Source organism: Coenobita brevimanus, chromosome 64, assembly GCF_032717465.1.
Source record: "Coenobita brevimanus isolate Jiangsu-jjx chromosome 64, ASM3271746v2, whole genome shotgun sequence".
Classification (NCBI taxonomy): Eukaryota; Metazoa; Arthropoda; class Malacostraca; order Decapoda; family Coenobitidae; genus Coenobita; species Coenobita brevimanus.
This window is the reverse complement of record NC_137017.1, coordinates 3546505-3566559: the sequence shown is the minus strand read 5'-3', so window position 1 is coordinate 3566559 and position 20055 is coordinate 3546505. Positions and strand designations below refer to the sequence as shown.

Genomic DNA, 20055 nt, shown 5'->3' with positions numbered 1-20055 from the left:
TGCTGGCGTCACTAGCGGGTAATGGCTGTTGCTCCTCCTCAACCTCCCTCATAAATCCTTCGAAATCACACTCAGAATCACTATCTTCGTCCACAGCCATGGAAGGTCCTGCTTCTGCCTGTCCTAGCCCTGTAATCCTCGGCAAAGTGCATGCTTCTCACACTGTTGCCAGAGCCCAGTCTCGTGACTGTGGAAAGTGATTGCTGTCGCTGACGCGGTAGAGAATAAGGAGAAGCAACTTTGTTTATAAACTGGTACGCACGCCGATGAGAAGGGTTTCAAAACGATTGATATTTATTCTAAAATATTAATATGTATTCAGTGTCAGGCTAAATGTTCAATGCTGTAGTACGGTACATTCTCTGTCGAGTCGTCTGGGTTTTGGTCACACTGTTTTCCCCGTCGTATGCTCGGCAGGAATCCATCTAGATGAATTCCGAATGCCCGTGGTATCGTCGGCAATTTTACCACATTACCGTTCCGATTTACCATCGTATCCTCGGCAAACCTGGTATGAAGTGCCGTGTGATAGCCTTCGGCTGCCAGGATCTTGTCTTAAGTTTTTTATTATGATCACGTTGGCTTCATTCATGTCGTAGGCCTTGGCAATGTCAAATTTCCTCTCCCCTTTCTTCTTCCTCTCGATGCTTTCTAGCTTGGTGGCCTGAGGAAGGTGCCGACGCTTCTTGGGGTTCTCAGAAGGCTTCCTGGGCATCATCAGCAGGGTAAAATGCAGTAACAAGGGCAGAAAATGCAGCAAGAAAAAAGCACCTTCCAATGGAATTATGCGACTGAGTGGCTCTGTGGCGGGAGAAATGTAAACAAAACATCACGTGACACCAGAAGCGTTTTTAATTGGGCGGCATCACGATCACATCACGATAGCGGGCGGGGAAGGCTACTTGATCAGAAGTTTTCATTGGCTATCATCATCATGGGAATGTCGAGTATGACCGTGTTGGACCGGGGGTGATCGTGCTAGAGGTGAACTCTGCGGATTTCGCCCACTTCTCGGAGCTCTGTGCGTGTTATGCTAACACACTCGTGTTGCAGTAATTAAATCGTATTAAATAATACTAATTTGCTCTCCGTGCTGGACGTGAATCGTGCTGGACTAACGTGTGTTGTACACGAGGGTACTGTATATATATATATATATTTTTTTTATGCGAGGAAGAAGGAACCAAAGGCCATGAGCCCGCAGTAACAGTTCCTTCCAAGAGAAAAACAAAATACAATAGAGAGCCAAATTCAAGATCCGATCATTTTGAGATGCCTGGACACACTGCGTTTGAAAGACTGGAGATCATAGGCAGCAGGAAATACAGACAGAGGGAGACAGTTCCAGAGTTGACCTGTTGCATAAATGAAAGACTGGGAGTAATGGTTAACTCTTGCATTAGAGAGTTGAACAGAAAAGGGATGTATATATATATATATATATATATACACACACACACACACACACACCAAATTTTCTAAGATACCTATTGACTGTGAGGGTGGAGGGTGGCATAGGGGAGGAAAACACCCGTCGTTTTCAAAATATGCTAGATCGACTTTACTGTAGTCGTCACCTGGGATGTTGAGCATGTTTTGCAAGAGCAACTATGGTCATCATCCGGGGTTCAGGGGTTAAAGGAAGCACGATACTATTTTTGTAATATGTACTGTATGTATGATTAGTCCTATATAACAACCATTACCTTTTTTTGTTGAATAATTTATTCAACTAAAGGAGACAATAAACTGATAAATGATTATATTACACACAGGTATGTATTCTATATAAAGATCTCTAAAAAGTTTAATTAATTGCAATTTATTCCCAAACCTTTACTTTCGTAATACATGGCAAACAAAACTGTACCTTAAAACTAAGTGGTTTTAATTAACAAAACTCTTAATGACAAGCAGTATAATGTGGAGTTTACTATTTAAGCATGATGCATCACTGCAATAAACAATACATGTTATGCAAAGCTTGCTTCTACTGCCAACATGTCACCCATTCTGTAAACTGACCACAAACTGAAAAACTACATCAAACAGGAACCTTATCAACATCTGCAGGAAATAATGCAACTGTTTATAATCACACTCCCAGTACAAAAATACAAAATAAGCACAGTCAACATCAATAAATGAGCTGTAAAAATAGTGCAGCAACAATATTTGGCACCACTGACTAAGTTCTGCAAACATACTGAAACATATGACTAAATATGTCATCTGCTTAAGAATTCTTCATGGGTATATTTGTTATGATGGATCTGACTTTATTTGCCATAACTGACAAAATGCTAACACCTTAGTACAGGTGGTAATATGTGGGATCTGATTAAGAATTCTTCACAGGTATTTTTGTGATGACTGATTTCACCTCGTAGTAATTGCGCAGAGCATACAGGGAGTTTTCTCGCCCCTGTCCGGATAACTTGTAACCACCAAATGGTGTCTGTGCATTCAGAACATCATAGCAATTGATCCTGTTGATAAAAAAGTAAGATATTTAGCAGGTAGTACTTTCATGATGAACCTAACTGAATATACTGTACCAATACTAGTATACACTACATGCTGTTTACATGCAAAGATGACTGTAGCAGTCATTTTCATCTTATATGATTGCTGTCACCCACACAAAGTTAAGAGCATTCATCTGCACATTTACCTCTTACACTGGCTCTGGCTCTCCAACATATTCTTTAGGCATGAAATGCAGCCCTGTTTGTAATACTGGTATCCAAAATTCAGCTGCAGGTGCTTGGGTACCATGTGCATAACCTATCGCTTGTTTCTCAGCTTTTCCTTTTCACTTCTTTCGTTCATACATTCCTGTCATCTTTTCTTCTTTCCAGCTCCTCTCAATTTTACCTTGCCCTCTACAATCAAATGATCTATGAATGTAGGCAGCTTGTGCTTGGGTACCATAAGCCACTGCTTTGTTCTTCAGCTTTTCCATTTCACTTTTCATTCTTGGCATTCCTTTCATCCTTTTTCTTCCATGTCCCTCTCAGTTTCACGTTGCCCTGTACAGTCATACAATCTATGCATGTTGGCAGCAGGGGCTTGAATATCATTTGCATAAGCCAATGCTTTGTTTCTCAGCTTTTCCATTTCACTTCTCTCATATGTAGCATTCCTTTCAGCATTTTTTGTCCAAGCTCCTCTCAATTTCACTTTACCATCTTAAATCAAATGATCACACAAGCCTCTGCACTGCCCTCTCTGAACATTCATGCAACAACCCAAGGATCCTTCAAGCGTATAATTAGCCTTGCTACTACCAGACTTTTTTCTTCAAGTTAGTGGAGATTTTTAGTCGTGATAGGGTAAATGAAAGCTACAACCATCCTTTTGTCTTTCCTCCTCTTAGCAAATCCATTGGTAACAGGAATAAACTAAGTAAGACTCCTCAAGTTAAGGGGTTCAACCTTTAACTGCCATGGATACACCTGGGCATTTTATTCAGGTTAACAAAAACTCCATCCTCTTCTGTCTTCCTTTCCTTCATTCTTTCCTTGTCCTTCTGCCTACGGGTAACTTTACACTCCCTCTTCTGTCTTTCTTTCCTTCTTTCTTTCCTCTTCCTTCTGCCTGTGGGTGACTCAACACTGATGACAAGCCAAATGGTTTCCTGTACACCAGGAAACCATTTACTACACTGGGTGGTAACCATATAACCATATTTTGGCGCCTGGTGGTTGAGTGGGTAATTATTGCGCTCCAATCGGATTGAGCTGGTGAAGGTTTATATCCAAGGGATGGTTGGGGTTTATTGCTCATGTAATGCCACTCAGGGATGAGTGAGGCTGGTCACTCTCATCTCAAATGTCAGGACCAACTTGCCTAGCCCCGGGTTCCTATGCTCCTCTCTGGGGCGTCATAGGATTGGATGATGATGATGATGATGAACAAAAACAATATATTCAGAGCAGTAAATTTAACCTAATCTCTGGCCCCTATGTCCCTGGTAAGGGAAATATGGGATCTGATGACACAGGACTGCTAGACTAAGTATTGAGCATCATAAAGGTTATGATACAAGTTACTTTTCTGCCCCACGATTACAGGAACTGTCCTAACTGAACAAAATAATTTTCCAGTAGCCTGGGTAAAATAACTTCTTGCATTCACAGAAAGCGAAAACATTAATGGGGTTACCTTCAACACTCTCCAATCTCCCTACATATATATATTTATGTACCTCCTTGAAATATGAATTACAAACAGATAATGTCTTCCCTAAAGTATAACGGTATATGTTCCTCGGTTACCACCCATTATCATTTTCACTGGTACATAAAATAATACATGAAATCACTTACAGGACTTGTACCAGCTCTTTTCGTTCAGAAACTCCATCCATCACAGTCACTCTTTAACTTCTGGCATATTATGTTCTATTACTATCCAGATGATCCTCAGTCCTACTCTTCACTGTCCCATGTACCACTACTATGTATATGTGAAATAATCAGAGCCACTTTCGTTACCTTAAACTTACATTCAATAAACACGTACCTTATTAAATTTAAAATAATTTTTCCCCCTCTTTACTCTGTCCAAGTGTGCTCATATTGAAACTATATACTGTATGAACATAAACAATTTGCATTCATCTATTTATCTTCCTCTCATTTTTGTCTGCACACTGCTATGACATTATACTTTCCTCTCTTGAACATTTTAATTCCCTTTTTTCTTTTACATTCTTCATTCACCTCTCTTAACAATGTTCACAGCCACAGCTTGCCTTTTTTTTTTTTTTTTTTTTTTTTTTTTTTTTTTTTTTTAATGCGAGGAAGAAGGAACCAAAGGCCATGAGCCCGCAGTAACAGTTCCCTCCACGAGAAAAACAAAATACAATATAGAGCCAAATTCAAGATCCAATCATTTTGAGATGCCTGGACACACTGCGTTTGAAAGACTGGAGATCATAGGCAGCAGGAAATACAGACAGAGGGAGACAGTTCCAGAGCTGACCTGTTGCATAAATGAAAGACTGGGAGTAACGGTTAACTCTTGCATTAGAGAGTTGGACAGAAAAAGGATGAGAGTTTGCTGCCAGACGGGTGCTACGCGCCCGTCGTAGAAGTGGAGGAATGCAAGCAGACAGTTCAGAGGAGCAGTGATCATTAAAGTAGCGATAGAAAAGAGATAAAGATGCAACAGTGCAGCGAAGAGACAGAGGTTGAAGGGAGTCAGTAAGAGGAGGAGAGTTAATGAGACGAAAAGCCTTTGACTCCACCCTATTGAGAAGAGCTGTATGTGGGGAGCCTCCCCACACATGAGAGTTGTACTCCACACAGAGGCGGATAAAACCCCTGTATAGAATCAACAATTGTGCAGGGGTAAAGAAAGAGCGGAGTCGGCTTAGCACACCCAATCTCTTGGAAGCAGATTTTACAAGAGATGTAATATGATCTTTCCAAGATAAGTCCCGAGTAAATGAAACCCCAAGCATGTTCAAGGAGGATGCAGGATTAAGCTGAATATTATTAAACATTAGTGGGTATACCTGTAGAAGATTTTGTCGGGTTGATAGGTGTAAGAACTGAGTCTTAGATGCATTAAAGACAATCATTATTTTTACCCCAGTCAGAGATACGAGCCAAATCAGACATTAGGTGTGCCATAGCCTCATCCCTTACTTGTTGAAGTAACTGTTGAGATGGGCGTTGCAGGAACCGAATGGATAGGTGAAGGGTGGAGTCATCAGCATATGAGTGGATAGGGTTAGATGTACAGCTTAGAAGGTCATTGATGAATAAAAGGAAGAGAGTTGATGATAGGACAGAGCCCTGAGGAACACCACTGTTGATAGATCTAGGAGCAGAACGATGGCTGTCTACAACAGCAGCTACAGAACGACCAGAAAGAAAGCTAGAGATTAGGGCACAGATAGAAGGATAGAAACCGTAAGAGGGCAGTTTGGAAATTAAAGATTCATGCCAGACTCGATCAAAACCTGACGGAACCCATACTGATGATCAGAAAGAAGGTTGTGATAGGAAAGATGCTTTAAAATTTTTCTATTAAAGATTAACTCGAAAACTTTTGAGATACAGGATGTTAAAGCAATTAGACGATAGTTACAGGATTGGGAATGGTCACCCTTCTTTGGGACTGGCAGAATGAAAGCAAACATCCAGCAAGAAGAAAAGGTATAAGTTGATAAACAAAGGCGAAAAAGTTTGCCTAGGCAGGGTGTAAGCACAGAAGCACAGTTCTTGAGAACAACAGGAGGGACCCCATCAGGCCCATATGCCTTGTTAGTATTGTGGCCTGTGATGGCAGAAAATACATCAGCTGAAAAATTTTTACTGTTAGCCATGAGGAAGTCAGAGGGGAGAAGCGATGGAAGAACAGCACCGGAATCGTCTACGGTGGAATTGGAGGTGAAAGTCTGAGCGAAGAGATCTGCTTTATCAGTAGAAGAAATAGCTACAGAGCCATCAGAGTAGAAAAGAGGAGGGAAGGATGATGAGGTAAAGTTGTTAGAAAGGTTTTTGGCAAGGTGCCAGAAGGAACAGGAAGAGTTCGAGTTGGAGAGTTGAGAGCATTTAGTACGGATGAAATTATTTTTAGGAGAGCGAAGAACAGCCTTAGCACGATTCCGGCCAGAAACGTATAAAAGATGTGATTCAGGGGTGGGTTGGCTCTGGTACCTTCTATAGGCCCTCTCCTTGTTGCGGACAGCATTAGAACAAGTGTGATTAAACCAAGGCTTTCTTGCATTAGTCAGAGGATATGAGCAATAAACCCTAACCACCCTTTGGATATAAACCTACACAAGCTCAATCTGATAGGAGCGCCTTAATTACCCACTAAACCACCAGGCGGCATAATTTGGTTATATGGTTACCACCCAGCATAGTAAATTGTCTTCTGATGTACAGGAAACCATTTGGTTTGTCGCTCAGTAGGAAACCATTTGGCCTGTTGCTCAGCGCAGTCACCCATAGGCAGAAGAAAGAGGAGAGTTAAGGAAAGAAAGACAGAAGAGGGTGTGTAAAGTCACCCGTAGGCAGAAGAAAGAGTAAAGAAAGAAGGAAAGAAAGACAGAAGAAGTAGGAAGGAAGATAGGAAAGGACAGACACCCAAAGCAGCACTACACTGAGTGGATGGTGAGCACCCTCGCCTACCTTTGGGAATCTCAGTTTGGACTCTGATGTCATATATGCCGTTCCTTTCTCTCCTCTAGAATACAAGGTTTTGTGGCTAATTACCAGTTTATTGTCACACTTCACTATGCTTCACATCATAGTATCTTCTAGGTCATTGGTATCCAGCCATGTACTACCTGGGTGCTATTTAATATAGTAATTATCTAGATGGATCATGTTTAGGAGATTTACTCTTTCTTCTTGGTCCATGAATGCAGCAGACAACTTCCTACTCACTTCCGGCAAACTCTACCACAAAGCGCAACACCCGATCAACACAACAACTTTGTTTCCTTAAGGTATACTGGCATGTGCTTATACTGTACTTCCTTATTACCCAGTATCACTTTCAATCAGTCCCCTACCTAAAGTCTCTACCACAGCACTACATTAAAAATCCCCTTGTAATTCTTGCAGTGGGGCACTATTCCACAATCCATGAAGTTCCTTATACTCGTACCTAGGAGATCGTTTTCATTTTTAAAAGGCTCCAACATGCTTGCATGCATCGGCCTTGGTCACCTAATGGTGGCTCTCCATGCTGCACGATCTACTGTATTGCAGCCTTCCTGTTCAGTCCCTTAATCATGAGGTCACACTTAATGACCTTGTCCCATGTCTTTCTCGGTCTACCCCTCATAACCCCACCCCCAATATTAACACTTCTCACCTTCCTCACCCAATTATCCTCCCCCATCCTCTCCACATGCCCAAACCATCTCAAGCTACCTCTCCTCATCACAACACCAATACACTCCAGTCCCACCCTACCTCTCAACTCTTCCATTGTAAACCCAGCCCCCCCAGACCTTGGACGAAGGGACGCACTGCACATCCACCTAATCATTGTCATTTCTGTACGTCTGAGCCTGCGAATATCCTCTTACAATGACTTTGTAGCTTCTTGTAGTGAAGTTTTGTAAATCAGTTATACATATATCAGACTCGTGGACGAGCAGTTGTTATACGTGAGTAGTTTTGTAAGTAGATAATCTTCGTTCCCTTTTTGTCATGCAATGACAGGAGAGGTAAAGATTAGTATGGGACTATTTTTATTTGTCTTGGAAATATTAACAAAGTCTCTCACACACGAGTGAAGTATAGAGTCCCGCGAGCTATCCTCCCAGTCTCGCTCTCTCTCTCCCTCTCTCTCTCTCTCTCTCTCTTCCACCCTCTCGCCCATATTGCTAGGCTCCTTCTCCCTACTACCTGTCGGTTCTATGGCCTGTCTCCTTCTGAGCTCTGCTTCCTAAATTCTGGTGTAGCAGGGGTCATATCACGTGTGTTACACTGTTGTTGAAATGTTCTAGAAGCCTGTGTGTGAGTATGTGTGTGTATGGTTTTGAGGCTCTGTCGTGTGCCTATCAAGCATTCCTTGAGTTAGAGTGTGTAAGCATGATTAGCATTGCTCGATTCTCGCAAACACAATACCTTCTCATCCTCTGACTTGCTGCTTCTATGTCTGTCTATCTATCTATTTATCTATCAATCTATTGTGATTTGTAATTATAATATGGAGTCCTGACACCTTTACTGTCAAGGTCTCACTACCATACAGCATTACACTCCTAACACATGCTGCATACAAAGACCCCTTAGCAAGTAGGGAGAGTCCTCTCAATGTCAGGAGAGGCAACAGCTCCCTGAACTTCTTCCAACCACTTCTCACCCAAGCCACAGAGCTAGCTCCAGCCCTACCTCCAGCACACAACATGTCTCCTAAATAACAAAACTTTTCCACACACTCAAGAGATTCACCAGCAAGTTCAATCCTTTCACGCCTGACAATCTCCACCTGCTCTCCCCGACACGCCGTACACATAAAATCAGCATTATCTCGCAGTCTACCTCTGATACCACTACATTTCTTGTGCACCCATTTATCACAAACACCGCACAAGATGAAATTACTTCCATTGCCCTTGTGGCAAACTGCACATGGCCACTCTCCTTCGTCTTTAACAGTACCCCTACCAACCCTAGATATTGTCACTTTTGTTTTATCTGCATTTACCCCTAAGCCCTTGTGCCCCATACCATCTCTCCACTTACTAAATCCTTCCTCTGCCTCCTTTTCATTCTCTGCAATCAACACCAAATCATCAGCATACAACAACTCCCACGAGAGTCCGTTTCTGAAGTCACGTGAGAGGGCTTCAAGTACCATGATAAACAACATGGGACTCAAAACTGACCCCTGATGCGCACCAACGTTTACGGAAACTCATCACTCAAACCTCCATTCACTCATACCTGGCTGTGAGCACCCACATACATAGCCATAACCACCCTAACCAGCCACTCCTCCAGGCCAAGCTTTCTCATTGCCCATTTCACCACCTCTCTAGGGACTATGTCAAAGGCCTTTTCCAAATCAACAAAAACAAAATACAGATCCCTTTTCTTCCCAATATATTTTTTCTGAAGCTATTGAACAATGAATATGGCATCAGTGGTCCCCCTACCTGGCATAAACCCAAACTGCATCTCATCAATATTCACTCTTTCTCTAATCATACCTTCTAAAACTCTCTCCATTACCTTCATTATCTGATTTAAAAGCTTTATACCTCTATAATTTCCTCTTTCCAGAGCATCACCCTTCCCTTTATACACAATTACAATTACACTCTTTAGCCAATCATCTGGGACAACACACTCATAAATAATCATTTATCAGGTAAGTGACTAACCTCACCCCTATATCTCCTGAGGCCTTCAACATTTCAGCAGTCAATCCAGACACACCTGCTGCCTTTCCCACCTTCATCCTGCCTATTGCCTCACTCACAGTAGCAGCATCAATCAAAAGATAAGGGCCAAACACTGGATCTGCTGGCTCCAAACCTTCCCTGTCCCAGTCAAACTCCTCATTCAACAACTGGCTATGATGCTTTCTCCATGCATCTTTAATATCCTCGCTGTTCACCACTACCCTTCCTTCATCATTCTTCGCTCACCTATAATATCCCGATTATCCCTCTTCATCTGATTTGCCACCTTAAATATCATATTTTTCCTTTCCCCAAGATTTAGGTTATCATGTAAAAGTCTCTGTGACCCAGACTTCGCCCTGTATACCTCTCTTCTAGCCCTATGCTTGGCAGCCAAGTATTCCTCCTTGCTACCACCCTTCTACCATTCTCAGAAATGCCTTCTTTTCTCCTTGACTGCAGCTTCTACACCCTCATCCCACCACCAAGTTACTATATGTCTTGGTGGGCCTCTTGTCCAACCACATATTACATCAGTAACTCTCAAGAGATTGTTCTGGAGGGCTCTGTACTGTTCATTAACACCTCTGTCTACAGCTCCCTGTTCAGCCACCACTCTCTTCATCTCGCTGTAGAACGCATCCCTTACTACCTGGTTTTCCAGCTTCCATATTTTCCTCCTAGGTACATAAGTCGCTCTTTTTCATCACTCATTCTTTAAGCACCATACCACAAATCAGTTGTTTGTGCTGCTGCACACACTCCTCACTTCCTATAACTTTAACATCCCTTACTAACCTATCAGCCCTCCTAACCAGAAAATATCTATCTGACTGCTATTTCCCCCAGATTCATACGTAATTAACCTACTCTCTCTTTTCCTAAAATGTGTTGCACACAATCATGTCCGTTGCCTCCCCAAACTTGAGTATCCTTTCCCCTTCCACATTCCTTATACCATACGCAAATCCCTCATGTACTCCTTCATAACCGTGTGCTGCTTCACCTACATGACCATTTAAGTCCCCTCCCAAAACCACTATCTCATCATCCCGCATACCACCTACTACACGTATTAAATCATCCCAAAATCTATCTTTCTCTACTTCATCCAATCCTGCCTGTGGAGCACATGCCGATATAATTGCAGTTATCTTTCTACCGAACAGAATTTTCACTACCAGTATCCTATCACTTAGTCTCATAACATTCATAATGTATTCCACCCATTTCTCTGCAACCATCACACCAACACCCCCATATCCATGTCCCCCCCTGCCAAAACAACTTATAGTAACAGTCCTTTCCAACAATCTTTCTGGCTAATCCATCCCTGTACCAGACTTCCTGCAAACATGCCATATCCACCCACCTCCTACTGAATGCCTCAATGACTTCCCCCACTCTTCCCCTCAAACTTCCCACATTCCATGAACCCACCCTCACCCCCCTGGGTGATTTACTGTCCTCATGCTTGCTTTGAAACTTATTCTTGTGTTCTGTCATAGTCAGTATTAATAAAGAGGGATAGACATACCACAGGCCCCACTCACTGCACAGTCCCAGGTCCAGGCAATGGATCTGAGATCCCTAGCCCACCAGCTTACCAGTGGCTGTGGTAGTGGCCTCGGGGCACCCTGCCAGGACAGCTGCAGAGACACCCTCCAAGCGTGCCTTGGCACTGCAAATGTCCCGCCATTATATACCCACTGATAGGGCAGCCTCCTGGGATGCTACTCCTAGGTTCGGGCCCCTCTCTATTGGGCAGAAGCGGCAGCCTGGGAATCGCAATACCCTGTACCCTCTAGCATAGGCTCGAGCCCCATCTCGCCCTGGACCCATGATCAATGCCGGCGGAACCCTCGTCACGCCTCCCCCCAGAAGTCCGCCACTAGGTATAGGGGGCAAAGTTTTCTGACCGCATGCCCTTGCTGGTGCCAACCCCTGTAACGTAGTGGGATACGTTGTGTGAAATGTAAAGTGCATGTGGTGTAGTGCATAAGATAGAGGAAATGTTTGGGAGAGTATGCTGGTCTACTCTCCATGTTACTGTCCCACTGAAAAGGTCAGCAAAAAGGGATGGTTAGATAGCTGGTGAAACAGGAGCTCCAGCTCTCCCTATCACCAGCATTCCCATTCCCCTCGGGAGTACCATCCTGTTCGGCCCGTGCTACAGCCTCCTCCTCCTCCTCATGTTATTTTATTTTCCCTCATATATCTCCAAACACAAATCACCTTAGATCTAGCCCACTGCTCGGCACATGCCTCTGGATGTTAATCTTTAAAAAAGTTAATCTCATCACCGCCCTTCTCTGTTTCGCTAGCAACAAAAAAACAATTTGCAAACACTCCACTGTGCCTTCTCTCAAAACACAACCATTCAACATTGCTTTAATGTAGGAATGGTCATCTGAAATGGATGGATTTTAGCAGTACATCAGAGTCACATGCAGCTGAGCCAACAACAACAACAACAACAAACAACAAACACAACAACTGGATAATGCTATGAACTTTAGATCAAAGTGCAGTATTTGATATACTGGTAATTACAGCAGTCTGTGGGTTGTGCAGGATGTCTAGGGTAAGAACCCTGTAATCAGTGAAACATAAGTATGGAAGTCTATTGGTAAAAGGGAAGAAGAATGTGCTTACACACCATAATCATACAGAGAATGGATAAACAGGCAGTCCTCATAAGTCATGGATGTGTGCCAGAATACCCAAACTTTTACCATACAACAGGTACTCAAAATGATGGAGAAACTGGCAAATCAACTTCATAGGTAGCAATGGAATGTCTGATAACAAATTCCTGTCACTTGCTGCATACTTAATAACAAAATGAATGTCAAATAATGCATCTTAAAACTAGGACATGCCATACTGTACTGTATATAGATGATCTGAAACACAAGCAAGTTTAAACGCGGGAGGAGAGGAATCATAGGCCAAAAATGGAGGACGAGCAAATCAAAAATCAAGGTCAAGAGGCAGATGAACCTGAGGAACTGACAAGGCATCAAAATGGGTGTATGAAGTAAGTATGAAGAAGCACATGATAAGCCAGGTACCCCCCCCCCCCTTTTTTTTAAGGTCGATAACTGACTGTGTCCAACAGGTGCATGAAAAGTGCATTCATAAAAAATTTAAAAATCCAGGTACAGATGGTTGTTTGTGTGGTATCACCAGGATTCCAATGGCTTGAGAATTTTGTGGAGTATCATTTTGATCATTTCACTGTATATGCTTTTGACAGTTATCCAACTTTCATGCATTCTCTGCTTCTGCATCCTACCTCACTCCATTTTTTTTTACAGTGTGAACACTGATGATGATGATGATGATGATGATGATGATGATGATGATGATTACATGATGACTGATGACAAAGATGGTGGAGGTACACTATTTGCATTTACCTAGCTGGTCTGTCTGTGTATTTAGTGTTAACAACACAACCACTTAACTACATACCAAACTGTGCCAGCCCGAAGACCCTGGGAAAACAGATGTGCTTTGTCCAAGTCCTTGGTGAAAACTGCAGCTGCCAACCCATACTTGGTGTTGTTGGCACGCTCAATCACCTCACTGATGTCTCTAAACTTCAAAATTTGTTGCACAGGCCCAAATATCTGAAAAATATGAATAAGGTTAAGGTAAAGGTGGGGTAGATGTGTTGTGGTACTTGGCAACAGTGATCATCTTAGTAAATTACGCTTTTAAGCTTGTGGCTTGTTTTCACCAACTAGCCTGTGAAACAAGGCCATAACATCATCCAGGTTACCATTTACCTCCCACTGGTATTCATTTTACCTACCAACACACAAATGGTGGATGGACACCCAAGTTGCATGACATCAACTGCCCACACCAGGATTTGAACCATGGCAGTTGACATTATTGGGCCAGTAGTTTGACAGTGATGCTATAAATACAAATATGAGGTGCTACCCAAAAGTTCCCGCAATTTGAAAGCAGGGCAGAAACAGTACAGTGTGTGGATGCTAGGCGGCTGTGCACACATCCTTTGTTTGTTAGTGTATCAAGTGGCATTGTGTAGGGAGGATGCATTTGCTGCACGTGTGTTTTTTCTATTGTTGTGCTGGGTTAGTTTGCAAATACTGTGATCTAAAAAAATGGAGGATGTGAAAAAGCAATGTGTATGCACCTAGTTTTGTGTGAAACTCAGAAAGAACACGGCATAAACTCACAAAATGTTAAAACATGTATTTGGTGACAGTGCTTTGGGGGATACACAAACCTATAACTGGTTAATGAGTTTTAAAAACGGATGAATGTCAACAGATGCCAATGCATGTTCTGGTCGCCCTTTCACCAGTTCAGTTCCTGACAATGTGGCCATAGTTCATGCAACCATCCTCAAAGACTGCAGGACAATCCATGGAGTCTGTGACATTGTTAGCCTACCATGTGGAACTTGCCAATGCATTCTGTCTGGCGACCTTGACATGAGATGATTCACCGCCAAGTTTGTCCCGAGGCTCCTGACTGATGAACAAATGCAGCATCACATGGAGATCTGCATTGAGCTCAAGAAATGACCAAAAATGACCCTAACTTTCTCTCAAGTGTCATTACTGTTGATAAAGACTGGGTTTATGGGTACAACCTGGAAACCAAACAACAATCATCGCAGTGGAAGAACCCAGCTTTGCCCCAACCAAGGGCACGTCAGGTCAAGTGTAATGTGAAGTCAATGCTTACCACTTCCTTTGACATGGAGGGCATTGCTCATATGGAATTTGTTCCTTAAGGACAGACTGTCAATGCAGAGTTCTACCGTGACATTCTGCGATGGCTCTGGGAGGACGTGAAGCAAAAATGTCCAGACAAGTGGCACACAAACAAATGGGTGCTTCACCATGACAATGCACCCGTGCACACAGCCCTTGTTGTTCAGCAGTTTTGGCATTAAAAAAAAAAACATGCCGGTTGTCCCTCATCCACGGTTTTAACCAGATTTGGCCCCCTTGTGATTTTTTCCTCTTTCCGAAAATTAAAATCCAGCTGAAAGGATTAAGATTTGACACCAACGACGAGATCCAGGAGGAATCCCAGAAGGTCCTAAACAAGCTGATGCTCAAGGGCTTCCAGAATGCATTCCGATCATGGGTGAAGCGCTGGAATAGATGTCTGCATCCCCATGGAGACTACTTTGAAGGGGACGGTGGTGATTAGGACTTGACAATTTTCTTCCCTTCTTTAGTCAAATTTCAGGAATATCCGACGGTGGTGGGGGGTCGGTGGATGCCCATGACCCACTCAATGTAGGGATGCCTTTGGTCTCTAAACTGAGTGACAAGCAAAATGGTTTCCTGTAGCCAGGAAACCATTTAATACGCTGGGTGGTACCTATATAACTAGGGGTTTTGGCCAGATTAAGTGTCCCCCCGATTCCCGTCTAAAATCACTTAACCCCTAAAGTCCTATCACATCAACTGATGTGATTTGAGTTTTATGCATCATCTGAGCAGGGCCTATAAAAAACTGTGGAGCACTTCCTCCGCCCCAATTATGACGTACATGGCTTCAGGTCAATGAGAACTCATCCCTGAGTGGTGTTAGGGGGGATCGGACCAACTCAAGCAGTGGGGGGGCACCCCCCTTCTGGGCCACCTCCATGCCACCCTCTACCCCATTCCCTCACTCCCTCCTTGTTCCCCATCACCCTTCCACCCCTCCACACACCTGCATCTCTCCTCCCACCACCACCTGTGTCCCTTCCCACCCACTCTTGTCCCTCCTCCCACCCTGCTAGCCCTGTGTCCCCCCCAAACCCCACCCCATCTCTCCCTCCTTGTGCCTCACTACACTCCCAGCTCCTACAGACCCCCGAGAGATATCAGGCTGCCAAGATGTTACAGAACACACTGAAGTGCTTTCTTTTCATGCGAAAAGTTGGTTATTTTTCCAACCCCCATACCTATAGGTCTACTCCCCACAGCCTACTTTATCTCCCCACAGCCTAGTAATCACCCCACACCTACATACACCTGTTTTCACGGTTGGTGTGACAAAACACTTAGAATTGACCTGTTTCAATAAGAAAAATATGTACTGTAGTTATCAAAATTTTCACGTTTTACAGTGTTTTCGAGGGGTAACTATTATAAACTTTTCTAACTTTGACGCCCGATTGTGCAGTAACCATTTGGCCTACGAGGGTGCGGATTGCACTGTCAGGTGTATAAATTCTTCCTCTTTAGCCAGAACACAATCAATTCGCCCTTGGTGAAAGTCGCCAATACACCCCCATATTGCAGTTGTGGGAGGTACCCTGCCTGAAATAACTGCAGTCTTTAGGAGTTAATCATGGGAGTTGTTTCAGAGAGTCTTGGAAGGCTCAATACCTGCCCAGGGTCCCAACCAAATGGGCAGATTCGCATGGCCATGTGGAATGTGAGGTGTGAATGAAGAGAGCAAGAGGGTGGAAGTCATGAATGTGTTCAAGAATGCAGGATAAGCCGTGATGGCACTGTGTGAAACAAAGATGAAAAGATGTGAAGTGGAGGAGTTGGAGGGTGTGAAATGTGTAAGATTGGGCATGACTAAGCAAGGAATATGCAAGGAAGGAGCTTTGTTGATGAATGTGTGGCAGAGTGGACTGAGACATTACAAATGTGTCAGCTCGAGATGTGTGTATGTCAAGTTTAAGTTTGAGTGAAAGTGGCTGTGACCGTAGTTTATGCACCGTGTGATGATAGGAGAGAGAGACAAAGACAGAGAGAAAGACAGGTTTTGGGATGAGCTGGATGAAGTAGTAGGAGAAATGCCCACGAGGTATGAAGTGACCATAATGGGCGATATGAATGGAAGAGTAAGCACTGGTCCTGAGCATGACATAATGGGTTGTAATGGAATACCAGGATAAAATGATAATGGGAAGCGACTAAAGGATGTGTCAGGAAAGGGCACTAAGCATTTGTAACTCGTATTCATTCCTCCTGCCTATGGGTGGCTTTGCACTTCCTCTTCTGTCTTTCTTGCTTTAATTCTTTCCTCTTCTTTCTGCCTATGGGTGACTACACTGAGTGACAAGCCAGATGGTTTCCTGTACACCAGGAAACCATTTACTATGTGGGTGGTAATCATATAACCAAATTATGGTGCCTGGTGGTTTCGTTGGCAATTAAGCTGCTTCAATCGGATTGAGCCAGTGCAGGTTTATATCCAAGTGGTGGTTGGGGTTTACTGCTAAAATGCCACTCAAGGATGAGTGAAGCTGGTCACTCCCATCTTAAATGTTAGGACCAAATTGCCTAGCCCAGGGCTCCTATGCTCCTCACAGGGCAACACAGGGGTAGAAGATGGATGGATGGATGAATTTCAAATACAAAGATGCACATAAATATACAGTAATCCCTAATTTATCCGGACATATTAGAGCCAAAGGCATGTCCAGGTAGTGGCAACATCTGGATAATGAACACTATTCCCCTACCATACTCTGACCCTACCTATACCCAACCTCCAACCTATATCTAACCTATTTCTACGGCACCTATCCCTAATTTTGGAGTGTTTTCCGGTCATTCAGGCATATTTAATCATCAAAACACACAAAGGAATAACTACAGTAATGGTAAACACCAAGAAAACCATGCAGAACAACCACTATGAACCAAAAAACACCCTACCTAATTACTACTGCATGTACGGTACCCCTCAGTATTTTGGCAATGTTTTCTTTCTTTACCCCTGCACAATTGTTGACTCTATACAGGGGTTTTATCCGCCCCTGTGTGGAGTACAACTCTCATGTGAGGGGAGGCTCCCCACATACAGCTCTTCTCAATAGGGTGGAGTCAAAGGCTTTTCGTCTCATTAACTCTCCTCCTCTTACTGACTCCCTTCAACCTCTGTCTCTTCGCCGCACTGTTGCACCTTTATCTCTTTTCTGTCGCTACTTTAATGGTCACTGCTCCTCTGAACTGTCTGCATGCATTCCTCCACCTCTACGACGAGTACGTAGCACCCGTCTAGCAGCAAACTCTCATCCCTTTTCTGTCCAACTCTCTAATGCTAGAGTTAACCGTTACTCCCAGTCCTTCATTTATGCAACAGGACAACTCCGGAACTGTCTCCCTCTGTCTGTATTTCCTGCTCCCTATGATATCCAGTCTTTCAAAAGCAGTGTGTCCAGGCATCTCGAAATGATCGGATCTTGAATTTGGCTCTCTCTTGTATTTTGCTTTTCTCTTGGAGGGAACTGTTATTGCTGGCTCATGGCCTTTGGTTCCTTCTTCCTCACTAAAAAAAAAAAAACTGCCATATTCTGACATCAAAACATACACAGGATTATCCAAAATAATTTTCAACACCAAGAAAACCATGCAAAAAACCCAGTGACCAAAGAAACACCCTACCATACACCACTGTATGTACAGTACCCCTCCTAAATCTGGCACTGTTTTCAGGTCAATCTGCCATATTTAAACATCAAAACACATATAGGATTATCTATATTAATGCTTAACACTAAGAAAAACATTTTTTAAAAAAGTGAAAACCAAAAAACACCCGACCAATACACTACTGTATATACACTACCCCTCCTAATTCTGGCACTGTTTTCTGGTCATTTTGCCATAATGATACATCAAAACACACATAGGATTATCCAAATTAATGCTAAACATCAAGAAAACAATGCATAACCAAAAAAATCCACAAAAAACCTGAAGACGGTTTGAAAATCAGTTATCTGTGACGAGTGATTGCTCCCAGGGCTCAAAAAAATTCCATGGCCAAATATTCATTCATCATTCATTGCCAGACGCCATGTATCCCAAACAGGGTGGCCAAGGGCTTAGAGTTAATTGTTTTACAGGGAGGGACACTAATCCTCCACCAATCCCACTTGACACGTAGGGAGAACGTTATGCCAACAGCATCTGGTGTTCCCAGGCGGTCACCCATCCAAGTACTAACCAGACCCAACGTTGCTTATGCCACTGGAAATTGGTTATATTGGCATAAATGGTATACCATCATCTTTGTTGGTGTTTATACTATAAGCTAATAAAAACACATAAAACTGATAGGTAAAAGTACAGAAATGCAGCGAGAAAAAGATGTTCAGGAGTAAAATTTATCTTCATATAACTTCCCACCATCCTAGTGCAAAATTTTGCCAGCACCTTCCAAGAGTTAAGCATATGTCAGTATGCAGAATTACATAAGCTTTCTCATGGAATGTGTGGAATTTTGATATGACCAATAGCAGTCGAATAAATCGCAAAAGACTTTGAAAACTCACGAGTCAGTGTTATCACCACAGAGGAGGGTAGGGACTGAGGGAGTGAGAGGGGAGCGAGGGTATGGAGGAGGGACTGGAGGGGAGGAAGAAGTGAGGCAGGGGGCAGGATTCTCCCCTTTCTGTCAAAAGGCGGATGGGCACTTTTACCCTACATTTACTTGTGGCTCGCAGTCTGTTAGGTGCCAAGTGGCCATGCAGAAACACAACTCACCACGACTGGGGGACTTTTGACGTTCGGTGGAAAGGTGGACAGCCACTGTCGCTGAACGTGTACTCGTAGCTTCTGGTCTGTGTTTGATGGTGGTGGCAGTTGGGAATGACTTAGCCCGGTGGCTGTGATACTGGACATTTGGTGGGTATGCGTACGGTCGTTTTGACACCGCTTGCAGGTTACAGTCATATTACTCAGGTGCTGGAGGTTTGCTGGGAGTGATCAAATAAGTGTGTGGCTTTGACCATTCAGAACAGGGGAGGACGGACATTTTAGCTCTGGTTGTGGGTTATGGACTACTTCCCGCTCACGGCTCGAGCCCAGCGGCCACAATACTGAACGTGTGAACGTGTCAGCCGGAGGCAGAAGTTCTTGGGGAATTTTATGTCCGGATAACATTAAGTAAATTCACATAGTGGTTTAATAAAGCCAAGGTCCAGCACTCGGACAATGAACATGTCCGGATAAATAGGGGACTACCGTACGTGGTACAGAGGGAACAGGGATTGTGTTGAATGGAGCCTGATTGATTATGTGCTAATAGAGAGGTCGATGCTGGGAATGGTTGCTGATAGGAGGGCCATGAAAGGACAGTGTGGAGGTCTATCAGATCATATGATTGTGGTATGCAAGATCAAGCTGAGAGGAGTGAGGTGGACAAGGAGAGAGTGGAGG

The 20055-nt window shown here is 43.4% G+C and overlaps 1 protein-coding gene across 1 annotated transcript in view; it reads right to left on the bottom strand.

The window, feature by feature from the left end:
• Positions 1–1641: 1641 nt before the first annotated feature.
• Positions 1642–20055, bottom strand: part of Aldh (Aldehyde dehydrogenase) — a 71005-nt gene continuing 52591 nt past the window's right edge. The window contains exons 9-10 of the mRNA XM_080276141.1: positions 13364–13521; positions 1642–2489 (exon numbers count right to left, since the gene is read on the bottom strand). Of these exons, the coding sequence (XP_080132267.1) occupies positions 2342–2489; positions 13364–13521 (306 nt within the window). The 3' untranslated portion in view covers positions 1642–2341. The remainder of the gene's footprint in view (positions 2490–13363; positions 13522–20055) is intronic.